This window comes from Pseudorca crassidens, chromosome 5 (assembly GCF_039906515.1).
Source record: "Pseudorca crassidens isolate mPseCra1 chromosome 5, mPseCra1.hap1, whole genome shotgun sequence".
In the NCBI taxonomy this organism is placed as follows: Eukaryota; Metazoa; Chordata; class Mammalia; order Artiodactyla; family Delphinidae; genus Pseudorca; species Pseudorca crassidens.
Genome location: NC_090300.1, coordinates 13,610,895 through 13,629,429, shown reverse-complemented (window position 1 = coordinate 13,629,429; position 18,535 = coordinate 13,610,895). Strand labels below are relative to the sequence as shown.

The following is an 18,535-nucleotide window of genomic DNA, read 5'->3' as shown; positions in this document are numbered from 1 at the left end:
CAGCCTGGTGATTTGGGGGGAACGTGTAAACTGCCTCCAGCAAAACTGACCCTTGCGAAGACGCCTGTTCATTTGAAGATCAATACACTCATGACAATCAAATTGATATATTTTCCCACAGAGGTAACTGTTTGCATAAAAGCTTCGGTCTGGAGATCACGGCGGCACATGGCAGGGCTGACTGAACTCTAACTCCGCGCGGGAGCGGCGAGGATGCTGGTGCCCCCCCATGTTCACTCCACCTCTTCCTCCGCAAGAGGGTCCTGCAGCCAGGAGCCTCCCCTAAGGGGAGGCCACCCCAATCCAGAGCCGCAGGAAGACACGGTCGGTCTCCTTTTCTTGCTTCTAACCTGAGGAAGGGCCTGCTCTGAGCAGGGCTAGGCAGAGAGGTGCAAGGAACTGGGGCCCTTGAAGATGCTGATGAGTTTCTAAATCATCAGCTCCAAACCTTGACTGTACATTTGAACAAGTTGGGAAGCTTTTTTTTTTTTTTTGCGGTACGCGGGCCTGTCACCGTTGTGCCCTCTCCCATTGCGGAGCACAGGCTCCGGACGCGCAGGCCCAGCGGCCATGGCTCACGGGCCCAGCCGCTCCGCGGCACACGGGATCCTCCCGGACGGGGGCACGAACCCGTGTCCCCTGCAACGGCGGGCGGACTCTCAACCACTGCGCCACCAGGGAAGCCCTGGAAAGCTTTTAACAATGACCAGGACCCAAGCCCCACCCAAAAGATTCTGATTCAGTACTTCTGTTACCAGTATTTTTTTAAGCTCTCCAATTGATTCTGATGTGAAGCCAGGAATGAGCAGATCTTCGGACTTTTTTGAGCTAGTAATTTTCTTTACTATTTGAATCGGTTTGAGTCAGGATTTCCGTTATACTCAGCTCAAAGCAACCTAAATAATGACGCTCTCTTTGGAATGAAATGCAAGGTCCAGGATTGAAACAGTCTTTACATTTGATCAGTCCATCTCATAAATTTAAATCTCAGTTCCTGGCAAAAGAATCAGGACTGCTCATTTATTTGAGGGGGGAAAAAAAAAATCTTGTGCTGACCTAACCTTCAAACCTAATTTGGAGACTTTCATCAAGGGTATCAAAATGGAGTTTAGTCATAACAGAGCCTACAGATGGGTGAATTTGATTATAGACACTGAGAAAAAACTCAACATTCATTCATCCCAGGCAGTAAATAGCTATTAATAGTCTAGCTGGATGAGATTAAAGTCTGATTGTTGTCTAGGGATGAATTTAAGATTTCTGTAAATGTTAGCATTATTACCTAGTGTTTCCTTGCTGGTTTCATTCTTTTTTTCTTCAATTTCATTTTCCAAAGTATTGTTCTTGATGTTTCACAGAATATGTATCTTTATACCATGATGGATGAGTAAGAGATGCATGTGGAGTATACAGATATGCTCCAGACCCAGAAGACTACCTAGAATGTAGACTGAGCATACCCTGATGCTAAGCGGTGTGGCAGCATTTCTCAGAGTTTATTCTAGACTGATTGGGGCGTAATTCTGCATGTTGGGACCCCTGCCGACTTCTGGACTGTGCGGTGGGGGGTAAGTGTGTATGTGGGCAGGTTAATGATATCACTTTGCCAGTTCTTTCCACTTCCCTGTTAGTGGAATCCTTGAGATATCAGAGGGGACACATGAAAGAACTCAGGTAGGTGTTGCAAACTTTCATGACCTTGTTTACAGTTCTACCCGGGGGTCTCGCATCGGGAGGAGGACTCCCAGAGCATCTGGCCTTGAAGGCCAGTGGGGCTTGACTGCAGGAGCTCCACAGGACTGGGGGAAACAGAGACTCCACTCTTGGAGGGCGCACACAAGGTCTCGTGCCCACTGGGATCCAGGGCAAAAGCAGTTACTTCACAGGAACCTGTGCCAGACCTACGTGAAGGTCTCGGAGGGTCTCCTGGGGAGGCAGGGGGGCAGCTGTGGCTCAACCTGGGGGCATCAAAATTGGTGGCAGATATATCGGGGAGTATTCATCTTCGTGGACTCTCGCTGGAGGGTGACACCTTGCTTGGGTCATTAGTTCCAAGACCTGGCTCCACCCGACAGCCTGTAGGCTCCAGTGCTGGGACACCTCAAGCCAAACAACAGGGCGGGAACACAGCTCTACGCATCAGCAGACAGGCTGCCTGCCTAAGTCCTCCTGAACCCACGGCCCCCTCTAAACACACCCCTTGACACGGCCCTGCCCCCAAGAGGGCCAGGAACCAGCTCCACCCACCCGTGGGCAGGCACTGGCCCCTCCTGCCAGGAAGCCTGCACAAGCCTCTAAACCAGCCTCACCCACCTGGGGGCAGACACCAGAAACAAGAACACCGTGATCCTGCAGCCTGCAGACGGAGTCCATGAACGCAGGCCAGACACTACCCTGGGACCAGCTGGTCCCTGGTCCTTGGGTGATGAAAGGGGAGCGTACTGCTGGGAAACAGGACATCCCCGACAGAGGGCCACTTCTGCAAGGTCAAGAAACATAACTAGCCTACTATATACATACAAATACAAACAGAGACTTACACAAAATGAAATGGCAAAGGAATATGCTCCAGACGAAGGAACGAGGTAAAAGAAGTGTTAAAGCAAAACAGTAAGATCATCAAAGGTGAAAAGACAATTGGGAAATATGACCAAGAAAAGCAGGATTCAGAGTCTAGTCAGGGGTCTACGAATAAATGATGGGGTTGGGGGAGGAGTGGCCCCTTTCATAAGTACTTTTCCAGTTGAAACACTTTTCTTTACCCTTTTCTCTCATTTTCCAAGGTAGCCCCTAACTTTTCAGAATTTAATATAAAGCTAATCTGTTCTTGGCTTACTACAATCATCATGCTTTGAGTTACTGCTCTTAAAGTTTCTATCAACTGACCTAGGTAACTTTGGAACATGCCGTTTTGACTATTAATGATAAGGCTATCGACGGAACTGTACTAAGTTGGTAACGATTCTGAGGGAAAGGAGGAGTGGCTTTGCCATCATCTTAGATAAAAAGGAAGCTTGGGAACTGGACCATATTACCTTCTGGTGATCCATACAGTCAAGGCTTTGTAAATCCTTCGGCCACACTGTAATGTCAGGGCTGGGAGCCGTCTTGGTGGTTGTTTTTTTCACATATTTTAAAAAGTTGCTCGTGACCAACTGTACCTCACAAGCAAACACCTCAGACGAAGGTCAAGCGTATATGAGCAAAGTTTACTAATCTAATAAAGTTACGACAGTTAATCAGGTGCATCTGTAATGACAGACATGCTTATTAAGAGGCTTAATAAAGCATGAATGGTGAACTCTCTGTGTAAATGATTATGTTTATTATTATTTTTATGGTCAAATGAATTTTATTTTTGTTTTTCTTTTCTCATCTTATTATTAGTTATTTGTGTCATTGCTAGCAGGTTTTCCTGGTACCATCCATGTTTTTTTAATCACCACTGCCACAGTATAGAAAGATTCTGAATCTTTCCAACAATGGCAACTCCCTCTTGGGGCCTTTACTAACCTCAGACATGCTTTTAAGTTAATTAGGAAAGAAGTCACCTCCTTTGGGTACAGGACTTGGGGAATGGATACTACCTTCGAGCAGAGAAAGAAACGGCCCCCAACTCAGGCTTGCTGCTTGGTGAGCCTCGCCCAGGCTGGGTTTGGCGCCCACCTGCCCTCCGCGGGGCTCTCGTGAGCAGTGCCCAGGCTGCACTGGCGATGCCTGTCACTGCTCCCTTCTCCCCTGCGGGAGGCGGGAGCTTCCCAGTACTCACACCAATCCATGAATGCCTGACACATGGGCATCTCGGAGCAAAACACTGGGGGGAAGATAGCAGGGCTGAGGGAAGGAAAAAGGCGCCCAGGCCTCTGACTGACCCTCTGGGTACAGCAGCTCTGGCACAAGGAGCAACCAGAAAGGCGTGACTCGGCCTGAAGGTTTCAAGGCAAGGGGCAGGCCGCCTGACAAAGGTTCCGCTGCCCCTTGGCTCAGTAGGCCTCGAGTTCCTACGACAGGAGCAAAGCCATTCTTTGTGGGAGTAAAGCCCAGTGGATTAAAACTACAGCGTCCTGGAAAAGTAAACATAGGTGTTTCAAAGGACAAATGATGAGGTGTTAGGGGTAGAAGACTTAAAAGCAGGACGGCGCTGGGTAGGAGGCGCTGGGGGTGCCATGGAGGCAGAAAAGGAGGACCACCCAACAGTCCCCTCAGTCTGGCCTCTGGCCTTGGCTGACTGCCATCTGCACGGGACAATGGGAAGGCCTCACTTCCTTCCCTGCCCTGCACATGTGCACTTCGCGGCACAAATTACTGTCCCTAAGGTAACATGGCATTAAAAGGTGAAATAAATGTCAAGTTTCAAGAAAGGCCATTGGAAGGAAGCAAATGCTATCAATGACACATTTAATTTGGGATAATTCAAACCCACAGGAATTTCTGGCCAGGGATTCTAAATATTTCTAATTGCTTCACTTGAGCTCTCCCCAAACCATTGTTTCTGCCTCTGGGGCAGTGATCAGCATGGTCTGGTCTGGCATCTTGGCATTTTATGGAGATTATGGGGCTGAAGACAAATGGTGGGGGAAGAGGGCCCAGCACGAGGGGATAAGCATCTCATTCAACCCCAAAGGGCAACATCTTCACTGCCCTAAAATGGGCATTGAGTCAAGGTTCAGCACTCCACTCCCTGTGATTCTGTTTTCAGAGGCTCCTCAGATGTTTTGGTTAAAAATAAATTTATTGATGCATAAAGATGTTAAAAGTTGGTTATAAAACCTGTTTAACGGAAGTTAAATTAATATTGTCATCCTATAAGCTGTCGACAACAGAGCGTTCTTTATGACGTTCCCTCTGATGTTCACATTTCCTTGCAATGATATTACGTGGACTGGGTAAGGCAAAAAGAGAGAGAGAGAAGGATGGGACACTCCTACAAAGATATGGTCCATCTTCCCTGACCCCGAGCTGACACACTGGCAGAAAGACTTGTTTGTTATGTGAGCACGATTCATATGACACCAAATGACAACTAAATATCATGGATCAACTATCTGAGTTCATTTTGGCCTTAAATTAAAATTTCTATCGTGAGACTTAAAAAAGAAGCCAGAAAAACTGATACTTCAATTCATTTTATATCTATTCATTTCAATAAACTATCTTAAATGGGAATGTATTTTCAATAGGACTGTATTTTAATCCAGTTATCCTTAGCATTACTGATTAAATGAGAGATTACAATTATATATTATTTGAAAAAAGTCCTGTAATTAGATACACTCTAGATGCCAGTTTTCAAGTCCATGCAGAAGCCCATAAAAAATCCATTATAATCAATACTTTCCACATAATATACCTTCTTAGGAAGTATACATCACTGACTGAAGAGAAAAATCATGTAGCCAGGAAAATTCTGACCTACTGGGAAGGCCACTGCTCAATTTCCCTCTTCCAACTACCAGTCCAACTCAAGCTGCCTGAAAATCTACAACTAAAACATCACTGATACAACAGAACTGGCTCTTTTCAAACGTAAATGTTTTAGGGAAGGAGTAGATGAACCGTTTCAGCAATTAATACTTCAGGGATACTTGGTCCATCAAAGTGTCTGGTCACCCGCTCCTACCACCTTTCCCCACCGCCGTGGACTTCTCTAAACCTTTCCCCTGGCTGACTGGGTTTACAGTGGGCATGGGATTTAATTCTGCCCAACCGATGAGACGGGAGGGAAAGCCTGCCGGGGAACTTCCAAACAGACTTCTCTAGAAGACGCTGTGTGCGTGTGAGGGGGCAGGGGTGACAGGACACCTGCTGGGTTCTGTGGCAGCCTTCTTGAGAAAAATGGCGGGACCGGGAGCACGTTGAGGACAAAGCCAACACACTGAGGTGGCCGAATGGAAAGTTGGTGACCCCAGTGCTGAATCATCCAACTCCACACCTGCCTCTCTCGGGACTCTTGTTATTTTAGATAATAAGCAACAAACTTCCTCACTTGAGACAGTAATTTCTCTTACTCTTACCAAAAGCAACTTGATATAAGCCCAACTATCTTACACTCTGTCAGAGGACGTGAGGGAAGGAGAGAACAGCTACGGCAGGCACTGCTGACCGCCTGTTCAATATCCGCCCCCCACCGTCTCTCCTAGGAAGTCTCGGGGTCTTCATGAGGGAAAACAATGGTTGCAGTTGGTGGAAGAAGAAATATGTCTGTGGTTCAAGTCTAATCTCTCACACGAAGCTTGTCTGGACCAATAAAGCCCATGGTGGTCTATCTTTTGAATCCATATTAGTTACTGTCTTTACTGTTGGATGGCATTAAACCATCTTATGCCTCTCCTGCTGATGAGTTATATTTTTATTTAGTGTAATTATTACTTAACTTTTGATGTGTTTTCCCCTCCCCAATTTCACTGTAAGCACCTTCATTGGGACTGCTCTCATATGTCTTATATGGATATGTCTTGAATTCCAATTACTAGAACATGACCTGAGATGATGTAATCAGGTAATGTAGATCAGGTAATGTTCAGGTTGTCTATACTCCCAGAAGTATGAGTCTGCTTTCAAATCTGTTTTCACTCATCTAAAACTTTTTGTCATTTTGTTGTGATAAAGGAGAGATCAATGAATACTCTAAAAATAAATCCTATTAGTATGACAAAGGCATATGTTCAAACTACTGTAGGACAAAGATGAGTGCGTGCGGGGGTCACAAAGACACAGGGTGGCACCCCCAGTGGTGCTGCGAATCCGCAGGTGGTGGGTAGTTCATTACACACTCTGTCTTATGCAGGGACTTTCAGCTCAGATAATTTTGATTTCCTGTGGGTTAGAGAGGATTCTGAACCATTTATAAGTTTAGATCTTTGGAGATTGGTATGTCATTATCACAAAGCATAGCATAATGTCTTGCAGTTCATCAGGAATTCAGAAAAGATCTTTTAGTTGGCTAATGTGCTTAAAGATTAGAACTCATTCACCTACACAAATCAATTTTAGAGTCTTTCTCATATTCCCTATCTTTAACCTTAGCAAAGATATTCTTGGAAAACGACTTGGCAACAATCATAGAGCATGACTAATGATGCTAAAACAAGTTAAAATTTATTTAGCAGTCAGATGAATGACCAACTAAAATAGATTTCTAGAAAACTAAGTACTGGATGTCATTTATATTACTATGCGAAATAAAGCATGAAAACTTAAGTATCAAAACTGCCAACTTCCTCAAGACTAAAAAATCAGAGCTTGATTAAAACCTGGATGGAATTAGCTGAGCCCTAAAGACTCTTTTGGGAAACAAAGCAGAGGGAAAATCGTCTTCATGAATAAATACCAATCCTCAAAACAATACTACCACTGATAAAGAAGTAAGGTCAATTCTTAAAACTTCCTACTAGTTTGCTTGCATTTCAGAAAGCAATGTCTTTTATGAACACATCGCACAAAGCTTAATTTGTTACCTCTCTATAGTCTTAGCTGAGTTTTGTGTTCTTCTATTATACAACCAGATCGGGGGCATTACCCGGAGTAAATGTGATACACCTTCATTTAAAAAAGGTAGCCTGTGGATTACAGAAAGTCTTTCTATGATCCATAAAAGGCAATAGTGAAAGGAAATAAGTTCTATGACCTAATACGTGATTCTTGTCCAAAATAACGTCATACCTATATTGATGTTGAAAAAAATTGTTTCTCAATGATAAGATTAGACACATTACAAGCAGATTTCACCACTTTTAGGTTGATAGTGACTTACTAGGTTACTTTTTTTGTTGTTGTTTGTTTGTTTGTTTGTTTTGCAGTACGCAGGCCTCTCACTGTTGCGGCCTCTCCCGTTGCAGAGCACAGGCTCCGGATGCGCAGGCTCAGCGGCCATGGCTCACGGGCCCAGACGCTCCGCGGCATGTGGGATCTTCCCGGACCGGGGCACGAACCCGTGTCCCCTGCATCAGCAGGCGGACTCTCAACCACTGCGCCACCAGGGAAGCCCGGTTACTTTTGTTTTAATGTCTGTTTTCAACTGCTATTTCAGCCTTTTGTTAACTGACATCAACCATTTCTTAACCCTGGGATACTTTAAAAGATCAGCTGAGTCTTGAAATCTGAAAGGCATCATACAGTTTAAGGCACTAGGGACCCAAAGCAACAGATGTCCTTGCTTCAGTTTCTGGCCACCTGCTGCGTGAGAAACTGGTGATGATGACGATGTTAATGAAAAATTACCTTGAACTTTTCTAAGGACATGGAAAACCCCTGTATCACACTAAATGGGGCTGGAAATGAAAGCAAAGTGGGCGCAAGGATGGTCGGTGCCTCGTCACAGGCTCTGGTGCCACCGGGACCACGCTGGTGGTCCCATGGGAGAATGAATCTCAGCTCTGGGCCTGAACATTTCCAACTGTGCATTATGCTGTGCAAAGCAACAATCTCAGCTTAACTCAATAAAGACTTGTTTCTCACTCAGGCTCCACATCTATCATGGGCTGACGCGTGGGTTCTGCTCACCGTGCCAGAGGGAAGGAGAGGGCTGTGGAAAACCCTGCAGTGGCAACACATGCCTGCCACTGCCGTTCCCAACTCACGGGACACAACAGGCCACACAGGTCCAACGGGTCCCAGGGGACGGGGTGGGGGGGTGCAATCCCGTCCAGTGCCCGGAGTGGCGCAGAACTGGAATGATGTGGCAAAGAGCACTGACCACGATAAATTATTTCCTAAAATAATAACCTGTAACTCAGAAAACCGTGCTTTCTCTTGAGAAGTTCTGTCTACTTACTTCCCACAACTTAGGCAATATACTAACTTTTGAATAAGAGTTGGGCATTCTGTTTCTGGGTTCACAGCAGGTCTACGTACTCTGTTTCTATTTTTGCTCAGCTTTAAGTTACAGTAGCACCATAAAGAAAAGTAATTAGTTGGTGCTGTAGGCTAACCCATATGGCACCAGAAGAGGACAGAACGCAAATCAGACCTGTCTCCGTCTGCTTTCTCACTTGTTATTCCTTACTCTGGTTCTTCAGAGACATGCTCTTTGTACAGGCAGACAACATCCTATTTTTGTTGAGATTTTTAGTTATTATTTTTAATCTGAGTTACATATGTAACGCTGAAAAGAGTCCAACGGTTCTACGAGGCTTGTTATGAAAAGCAGTTCACACAGCCCCACCCTCTGCTTCCTGCTCTAGCAACCACTTTCAACTCTTTTACGCGTGCTTTTTTTCTCACCTTTATAGCTCTAGCTTATATTGCCACCTCTTGATTTTTCTAGAGTATTATTCGCTGATTTTCCAGGAAAGAAGATGAAGATGCGGCTCTTCTGACCACCGCCTACCCCTTCCCCTCCCCAAGCAAACGCAGTTCCCCACCCACCTTTCTCAATGGATTTTTATCACCATTAACAGTCAACAGACTTACATCATAATGTTTATGTAAATTCCAGGCCTGGCTCAGTGACAGGGTTTATCAATACCTTTCTGTCTTTTCCTATACACCCTTGGTTTTTCTTTGGAGTTGCCTTGTCCTGTGTTTTTTGTTTTTTTCATTTTTATTGGCATATAGTTGTCCTGTGTTTTAATGGCTTCATTTTTAAAAAGTTATCACTAATTCAAACCTAAACTCACCGGTAGCTGTGTAAATTTCTCGATTTGTCCAAATATACGAGTCATTCTTCCAATTTCGTCTTTTTAGAGAAAACTGTCTGGAGCCTTTTGAGTTGCTCCAGTCTGGGCTGGCTGCTGCTCTTTGGACCTGCTCAACAGTCATGCTTTGTATACTCCGGGATTCCCTGTATTACCCTTCTGAGGAATCCTTTTGTCTCGCTCTGGTTGCTCTATTTCCTGTTCTCATGTATTCTTTATCCTTGGTACCTGTCCGCATTTTTGTAGAGCACATCCTCCAGTGGATTCTGAGAATGGGCGCATGTGAATACATTTTTTGAAACTTGAATGCCTGAAAGTGGCCCTCACACATAATTAGCTTAGCTAGGGACTGAATCTAGGCTGGAAGTAATCTCCCCTCAGAACTTTGAAGGAATTTCTCCTCCATTGTCTTACTTCTGGTGTTGCCATGTGAAATTTGTAGCTATTGTAATTCCTCACCCTTTGTTGGAAATCTTTATTTTTCCCCAACTCTACATGTTTGTAGGATATCTCTGTTCCCAGGATTCTGAGCCTTTTCAGTGGTGTATCTGGGTGTGGGTTTGTTTTTATTCACGTGGGACCTTCTATGACCTTTTTCAATCTGAAAACTCAGGTCTTTCATTAGTGGAAAAACTAACTGAATTATATTTTTGATTATTTCCTTCCTGTCACTTTCTCTGTTCCCTCTTTCTGCAACTCCTGTTTTTTTTAGATTTTGAACCTCCTGGGCTGGTTCTCTAATTTTTTTTAATTTATTATATTTATTTCTCTTACCTTCCATTTCTGTCTTGTATCCTATTTTCTGGGGAGGTTTCCTCAATTTTATCTTCCAACTATTCTATTGAGTTTTACATTTCAGATGTCATCTTTTAATTTCTAATAGCTTTTGTTGTTGTTGTTATTCTCTGGATGAATATTTTTTTCTGAAGCGTTCTCCTGCAAAGACTTGTTTCTTCCCAGTTGCTTTTTATCTATTTGTTTCTGCCTGTCTGTCACTATTAGATGCTCTCCTATAGTATCTGGTGATTCTTGCCTGTCTTGTTCATATAAAATAGTGTGAACTACAAGTTAAGAGAAATTTCTGTGCTTAGATGGGCCTGTGATGGTTGAGTTCACTGTAAAGTGAACTGGCTATTTCCCTGGAGAATCCCTAAGGTTTTTTTAATTTGTGACTTCTGCCTAGAGAAAACCCTTCCAATCTCCTGCCTGAAGGGACATACTTACTGGTGTTCTGGGAAGCAAGTGGGGTGAGGCCTGGGGATCTCAATTCAGTATTTAAATATATTCAACACCCTTTTCCAGGAGGGTGGTCTCATACTCGAATATTCCTGATCTCTCTCAGTCCAGAGACATTCTGTTTCACACTTCCCAGAGAATTAAACCTCCAGTCTTCTGCCAGAGTGAGGATGGGAATCTATCCGCTTCTTGAAGAAACTTCTAACCAGTCCTCATGTCTTCAGCTCCACCTTCACCCCGTTTCCAGTTCCTGAGCTTCTAGAGGGTTTTTACCATCTCACTCAGGTTGCTTCTTGGTTTTTCCCTACTGCTGGCTTAGCATGCACAGCTTTCTTAGGCCGCTAAGTTAGCTTCCACTTAACATCTGCTTTCCAAGTAACAAGAAGCTAGCGGCTATGGTCTCTCCTGTTTCCTTATTCCTCTAGGGTTTATCTGAAATGACCTTAACTGTTCCTGGAGTGGAGTTTAGGAGGCAGCAGAGCTAACTGCTTGCATTAAAGCTGCCATTTGCAGATGGAAGTTCCACTCTGCTCTTCTACAAATTAGAGAAGCACGGTTCCTACACGTGGAAAGCGCCCCGAGAGAGTATGTGGTGAACTCTTCCCTTCAGAGGGCAAAGTGTGTTGTTTAACTTGCAGATGAGGTGGCGGAAGCACCAGGAAGCTGAGTGTCATACAGTCACGCAGATAGACACCATGCTGTTACCTGGCCTATGTACCTTAAATAATTATCCCTCAAAGGTTGTACGCCCACCCCTCCATCTTAGCACTGTTTCAGCGACAGCTAGTCCTTGGCTGCGAGACCTTGCATTTACAGCCTCTTCCAGTGGGCAGAGGAATTCTTCATATTAGAATACTGGGTTGAAATAGCTATAAAGTGTGACTAAATGTTTTATCTCTTGTGAAGGTGACTTAAACATTTTTTCAGAAACAATGAGATTTTTTAAGTATTGTAGTTGATATGCGTTAGCTGTGTCCTTTTGAGTAATGTATACAAAGGATCTTAGACAGCAGCTATCAATACACCATAATTTAAAGGTAATCTGTATAACTTTTAAAAACAATTGGTAAAATAGCTGTTTTTCATTTTCAAGAAATACTTAAAACTGAAAAAAACAGCTTGGTTTAAGTGTCTTATTCTATGGTTTGGTACAATGCTATTTCTTAGCATTTTAGAAGACAGTACAGGCTTTGACAAAGGCATTTGTAGAGGAAAAAAAGGATGAAGATTTGGGATTCAACTTATTTTAATTGATGCTACTTCCCCTCACCCACACCCCAGTGTAATATAGATCAGAGCGTTAAAATATTACTAAATTATAATAATAAAAATACTTCTGATGAAATAGTTCATTTCAGTCCATAAAAATTTTAAGAACTTTATAAAACTAGGCACAAAGAGAGGCTTTCACAAATGCAGCATTCTAGAGGAAAATGTAGGATAAAAAGAAAACCGTCCTTAAAATACTTACAGATTCTTTTCTGCCCATAGTTTTGCTGTGTGAGCGTGAACGGGAGATGTTGCTGAAAAAGGAATCCTTTTTAGTAGCAGATGAAGGTGGGGAGCCAGTGAACTCTCTTCCTCCAGGCAAGCTCTCAATGCTTGGAGATGAACGGATGTTTTTAGAGCTTTGTCCTGTAAGAAAAATTAAGTAGCACTAATGAGACACCAGGCTCTTTCACTGCTACTGAATTTACTGCTTTTAATAAATGATCAATTAGAATACTTCGTTATTCACACTGTCAACATGATGACACTGTGGAGCGTTAAGATGCATGTATTTTTCTGTATCAGAATAGCTGTCGATTTTTTAAAACAATGAAGTCGTGCTATAGTTTTCTGCGCGTTATTTAAACTACACTGGTCCAAGTGTGGTACGCATATCAAAAAAAGGAAAAAATCCAATTTTCAGAAATCACAGGTGAAATGACTGGGTTTTCCCTCACTAATGGAATCATCCTTAATAACAGAAGCCAGAAACAATTATACGGCACATTATATTATTAATATATACAAAAAACCCCCTAAATCCTTCACCAGTTTTTCAAAAGCACCCCTTTCCTTTTCATTAATTGCAGAACAGATACACCGCTACCCCCAGGCCATAGCAGAAGCATCTGGAAATGGGACAAGGTGCTGGCTCAAGGGCTACATCCAAGACGGGTCCCCCCATCAGAGTGGGCGCATCTGTGACTCCCTGCAGTGCCTCTTGAACTGAGAGGTTCTGGAGCCACGAAGCTCCCTTAGACAGGAGCAAGGGCTCTAGGAAGGCCTGCTGGGAGGGCAGCACGGTGCAGAAGACAGGTGAACAGAATTGGCTGCGGCCAGACCCACGCAGGTCTCACGTATACGATGGGGACATTTCCGGAAGGTTGTTATGAGGATTTAAGGACCTAGCGCAGCACCTGGTGTGCATTCAGTTATTCATTCATTCACCCATAGTAACTGAGCGCCTAGTAAGTATCAGGCACTTAGCGGGGCAGGGAGACTGGAAACTGAGCCATATAAACTCCCATCCCTCAAGGCATTCAGGTTCTAGTGAGGGGAGACAGACACATACATTCAAAAAATATATATGATTTTAGATGGTAGTAAACACCGTGGGGAAAAAGAAAGCAGGAAAGGGGATTGTCAGTGTCGGAGGAAGGTGTGCAGTTTGAAATAGGATGGTCAGGGAAGGTGTCACTGAGAAATGAGGTGCAGGACATTTGGGCAAAAACTTGAAGAAGGTAAAATACCAGCTTTGCAGACAATATGAAGGGACAGCAAGTACCAAGACCCCAAGCAGGACCTTAGTGGTTCTGAAGAACAGCAGAGTGGCCAGTGTGGCTAAAGCTAAGAATGGGGGGAGCAGATGGGGCCTGGGGGCATCACGTCAGGTGAGGAATTTTGATGACTTTTCCTCTCAGAAGCGAAGCCAGTAGAAGCTGCTAGAGGATTTGAGCAGGAGAGTGACATGATTTGACTTAATTTTAAAAGGATCCCTCTGACTGCTGCATTGGGAACAGTTTAGGGTTGGCAGAGAGCAAAAAAAGAGGGGAAACAATTTTTGCCATTGCAAAAATCCAAGTCAGCAGAATGATCACAGCTTGGTGGTGAGAAGAGGTCAGATTCCATACAAAACTGATGAGATTTACTGACGAATCCATGAGAGGAATGACAGGGGTCAAGTTTAACTCCAAGTGTTAGATAGTGGTATGAGCTGAGCATCTCTGTGAATATGCTAAAAACCACTGAATGATACACTTAAAGAAAAGTAAATTTGATGGCATATGAATTATACCTCAATAAAGCTGTTATTTTTATAAAGTCAGTTTTCACACGTGACTGTCAGTCAGCGACCAGCAGTAAAGGGCTGACCCGTTTCCACCTGATGACACAGGGCTCTTCTACTAGGAACCCGGCCTCAAGGCTTCCTGCTGAGCCTCCAGAGACCTCCGTGAGGTCTGCATCGCAGTCTGATGACACCCCCCTTCTTAGTTCCATCCCCTCCTCTTTTCCTTTCACAGATGTTAGTCCCCTGTAAGCCTTGTGTACTTCTAACTCCGTCTCAGGGTCTGCTTCCTGGAGAATCCAACCTGCAGTGGGTGATGTCAGAGCTGAGCCCTGAGGAGGACAGAGGCGGTCTTGAGGTTGGGAAAGGAGGGGCAGCGGAGTCCCAGGACATAGAAGCATCTGATGTTGACTTCAGGGTCTAGACTGTCTAAGTCCCCCACACCTTCCCTTCTTCCCTCCTCTGCCTCTGTCTGTCTCCCACCCACCTGCAGGCTCTAGGTCATAACTTCCCTGGGCTATGCTGCATGGCGACAAGCTCACTGGTAGAGGGTCCTAGAATGCTGGAGCTGAAAAAGACCTCAGGAACCACCTATTTATTTTCTCTTTTTAAAATTATGCCACTAATTCGTAAATACATTTTTATTGTAAACAGACTAACTGTGAAAATTGCCTTTATAAAAAAAATAACAGATTTATTGAGATATAATTCACATACCATAAAACTCACCTTTTAAAAGTGTATAATTCAGCGGTTTTTAGTGTATTCACAGAGATTCTCAACTATCACCATCTAATTTTAGAACATTTTTATCACCAAAAAACCCAAACCTGTGCCCATTAGCAGTTCCTCCCAATACCCCCTGGCTACCACTAATCTACTTGTTGTCTCTATGGCTCTGCCTTTTCTAGGAATGTCATATAAATGGAATTATACAATATGTGGTCTTTTGTGCCTGGCTTCTATCAGTTGGCACAATGTTTTCAAGGTGCATTCACGCTGTAGTCTGTGTCAGTACTTCATTCCTTTTTACTGCCAAATAATACTCTATTGTATGGATAGACCACATTTTGCTTATCCACTCATCAGTTGATGGACATTTATAGCTTGTATCCATTTCTTGGCTATTATTATTATGTTTGTACCACAAACAGTCGTGTATAAAATTTTGTGTGGACCTATGTTTTCATTTCTCTTGGGTCAGTACCTAGGAGTGAAACTGCTGGGTCAATATGGTAAGTCTGTGTTGAACATTTTGAGAAACTGCCAAACTGGTTTTGAAAATAGCTACACCATTTTAACATTTCCATCAGCATCCTATGAGGGTTCCAGTTTCTCCACATCCTTGTCAACACATATTTTTGGCTATTTCTTATTTTAGCCACCCTGGTGGGTATGAAGTGGTATCTCACTGTGATTTTCATTTGCAATTTACCAATGCAAATGACTAACGATGTTACGTTCATGTGCTTATTAGATAGTTGTATATCTTCTGTGGAGAAACACCTATTCAAATCTTTTGCCCATTTTTAACACTGGGTTATTTGTCTTTTTATGGTTAAGCTGTAAGGATTCTTCATATATTCTATTTCAGATATATGATTTGCAAAGAATTCTCCCATTCTGTGCACTGCCTTTTCACTTTAATGGTATCCTTTGAAACCAAAAAGTTTTTAATTCTGATGAATTTACCTATTTTTTCTTTTGTTGCTTGTGCTGTTGGTATCATGTCTAAGAAGATATTGCCTAATTACAAAGATTTACTCCTACATTTTCTTTTAAGAGTGTTATAGTTTTAGCTCTTGCATTTAAGTCTGGTCCATTTTGAGTTAATTTTTGTATATAATGTGAGGAAGTAGTTCCACTTCATTCTTTTTCATGCAGAGATCTAGTTTTCCCAGTACTATTTCTAGAAAAGACTATTATTTCCCCACTGAATGGTCTTGGTACGCTTGTTGAAAATTGACTTACCACAAATGTAAGGGTTTATTTCTATGCTCTCAACTCTATTCCATTTATACATGCCTATCTTTATGACAGTACCACACTGTCTTGATTACTGTAACTATATAGTAAGTTTTGAAATCAAGGAGTATGAGTTCTCCAATTTTGTTCCTTTTCAAGACTGCTTTTTTGCCTTTAGGGGGATTTTGCATTTCCAGATGAATTTTATGATCACCTTGTCAGTTTCTCCCAAAAAGACACCTGAGATTTTGAGGGTGATTGCGATGAATATATAGATCAATTTGGGTAGTACTGCTCTGTTAATAAGACATAAACAAAATACATTTATACTGTATTTTATATTTACCTATGTAGTTACCTTTATCGGTGCTCTTTTTCTTTGTGTGGATCTGAATTCACTTATAGTATCCCTTCATTTCAGCCCGCAGGACTCCATTTATTATGTCTTACAGGGCAGATTTGCTAGCATTGGATTCTGTTTTTGTTTATGTGATTGTCTTAATTTCTCCTTTCTTTTTGAAGGAGAGTTTTACTAGATATAGAATTATTGAATATATCATCCTACTGCCTTCTGGACTCCATGATTTTTTATGACAAGTCAGCTGTTAATCTTATTGAGGTTCCCTAGTATATCGTGAATTGTTTTTCTCTTTCTGCTTTCAAGTTTCTCTCTTTGTTGTTGGCTTTTAGCAGTTTGTCCATGCTGTGTCTAGGTGTGGCTCTCTTTGAGTTTACCCTGTTTGGAGTTAACAGAGCTTCTTGGATACACAGACTAATGTTTTTCATAAAGTTGTGGAATACTTCTGCCAGCACTTCTTCAGATATTCCTTCCGCACCTTTCTCTCTCTTCTCTCCTGGAATTCCCATCATCTGTATGTTGGTATATTTGATGGTATTCTGCAAGTCTTTGAGACTCTGTTCATTTTATTTCATTCTTTTGTTTTTCTGCTTTTCAAATCAGATCATCTCAATTGACATATCTTTAAGTTATGATTCTTTCTTCTGTAAGCTCAAATCTACTGTTGATCCTCTATAGTGAAATTTTCATTTGAGTTATTGTATTTCAACTCCAGAATGGCTATTTGGTTCTTCAAAAAAAAAAAAAATCCTATCGCTTTATTGATATTCTCTATTTGGTGAGAAACTGGTCTCATACATTCCTGTAGATCTTCAGACACAGTTTGAACTTTTTCAAGATATTTGTAATAGCTGACTTAATAAGCTTACTGATCTAGTTAGTCAAGTAAATGTCTCTGCTTCCTCAGGGGCAGTGTGTATTGATTGCTTTATTCCCAATAATATGGGCCATACTTTCCTGTTTCTTTGTATGTCTCAGACTTTTTATTGAAAACTGGCCATTTTAATAAAATAATGTGGCAGCTCTGCAAATTAGGTCCCATCCCAACCCCCAGATTTATTGTTCTTGCTGTTTTTGTTTTGTTTTTTAGTGACTTCCCTAAACTAATTCTGTAAAGTCTATATTCTTTGCTGTTGTGTGCCCCTGAAGTCTCTGCTCGGTTAGCTTAGTGGTCAGTTAGGAGACAGAAGTTTCCCTTCCTTAAATGCCTTGAACCAGTCAGTCTCTGAGCCTCTGCAGGGGGCTCTGTACACGTGTGTCTTCGGGCATGCCTTCAGTGCTCAGCAGGCAGTCTACAGTTCTGCTCTAGCTTTCATTCTTGTCTATGCAGAGCCTCAAGTTCATCCAGCGTTGACAGATTAAACCCTTTTTAAATCTTCCCTGGGCATGTGTATAATCTTGCATGTGTGTGGCCTTCTCGATTCCCAGAAATATACTGGAGCTTTTAAAAAACCCCGATGGACATCTCATTCCTTAGATTTTCCTTTTAAGCTTTTTGCTAGCCTCTGATTTTCCTGTTAAGTTTTCGCTTAGCCTCTTGTTTGCTCCATTTCTGCCTTGGGCAGCTGCAATGTTAAGTAACTGCCACTGATTATTTTCAATGGATGCTCCGTGGATAGGGTTTCTCCCTTAGTGAGTTCTGATTAAAGTCCAATAAAGACAAGCCCTAAGAAAGAGGTTTTTTGAGAGTGCTGCTGCACAGGTCAACTACTGACTTTTACTGGGGATGGGACTTTTAGGGTGCTCCAAATTCATTCTTTTTCCTCCAGCGGTTGAGAGGCTGCTGTTTATCAAAGGCTATGGCAGAGCTGGGGAGAGAGGGTGGAAATAGGGAAAGTTAAAATGTTACAAAGCATGCTGTTGTTGACTTAAAAAATATATATATGGACAACGTGAGAGCTGCGAGTTACGTTTTGTTTGGGGCAAAATGAGGACTGCAGCCCCGGGAGACAGCGTTTTCAGATAGCTCTGAGAAGCTGCTCTGAGGAGGTGAGCGGGGAGGGGGGCGGCGGGGTGGGGGGAGCCAGGTTATATAGGAGTTCTGTAACAAAGGGCAGGTACTCTGAA

At 42.8% G+C, this 18,535-nt stretch overlaps 1 protein-coding gene across 6 annotated transcripts in view; it reads right to left on the bottom strand.

Annotated features, from left to right (window-relative positions):
• TBC1D5 (TBC1 domain family member 5) overlaps positions 1-18,535 on the bottom strand; it is a 541,587-nt gene that overhangs the window by 39,929 nt on the left and 483,123 nt on the right. For all 6 annotated transcript variants that reach the window (XM_067737391.1, XM_067737392.1, XM_067737390.1 and 3 more), the window contains one exon: positions 12,343-12,506. In XM_067737391.1, the coding sequence (XP_067593492.1) occupies positions 12,343-12,506 (164 nt within the window). The remainder of the gene's footprint in view (positions 1-12,342; positions 12,507-18,535) is intronic.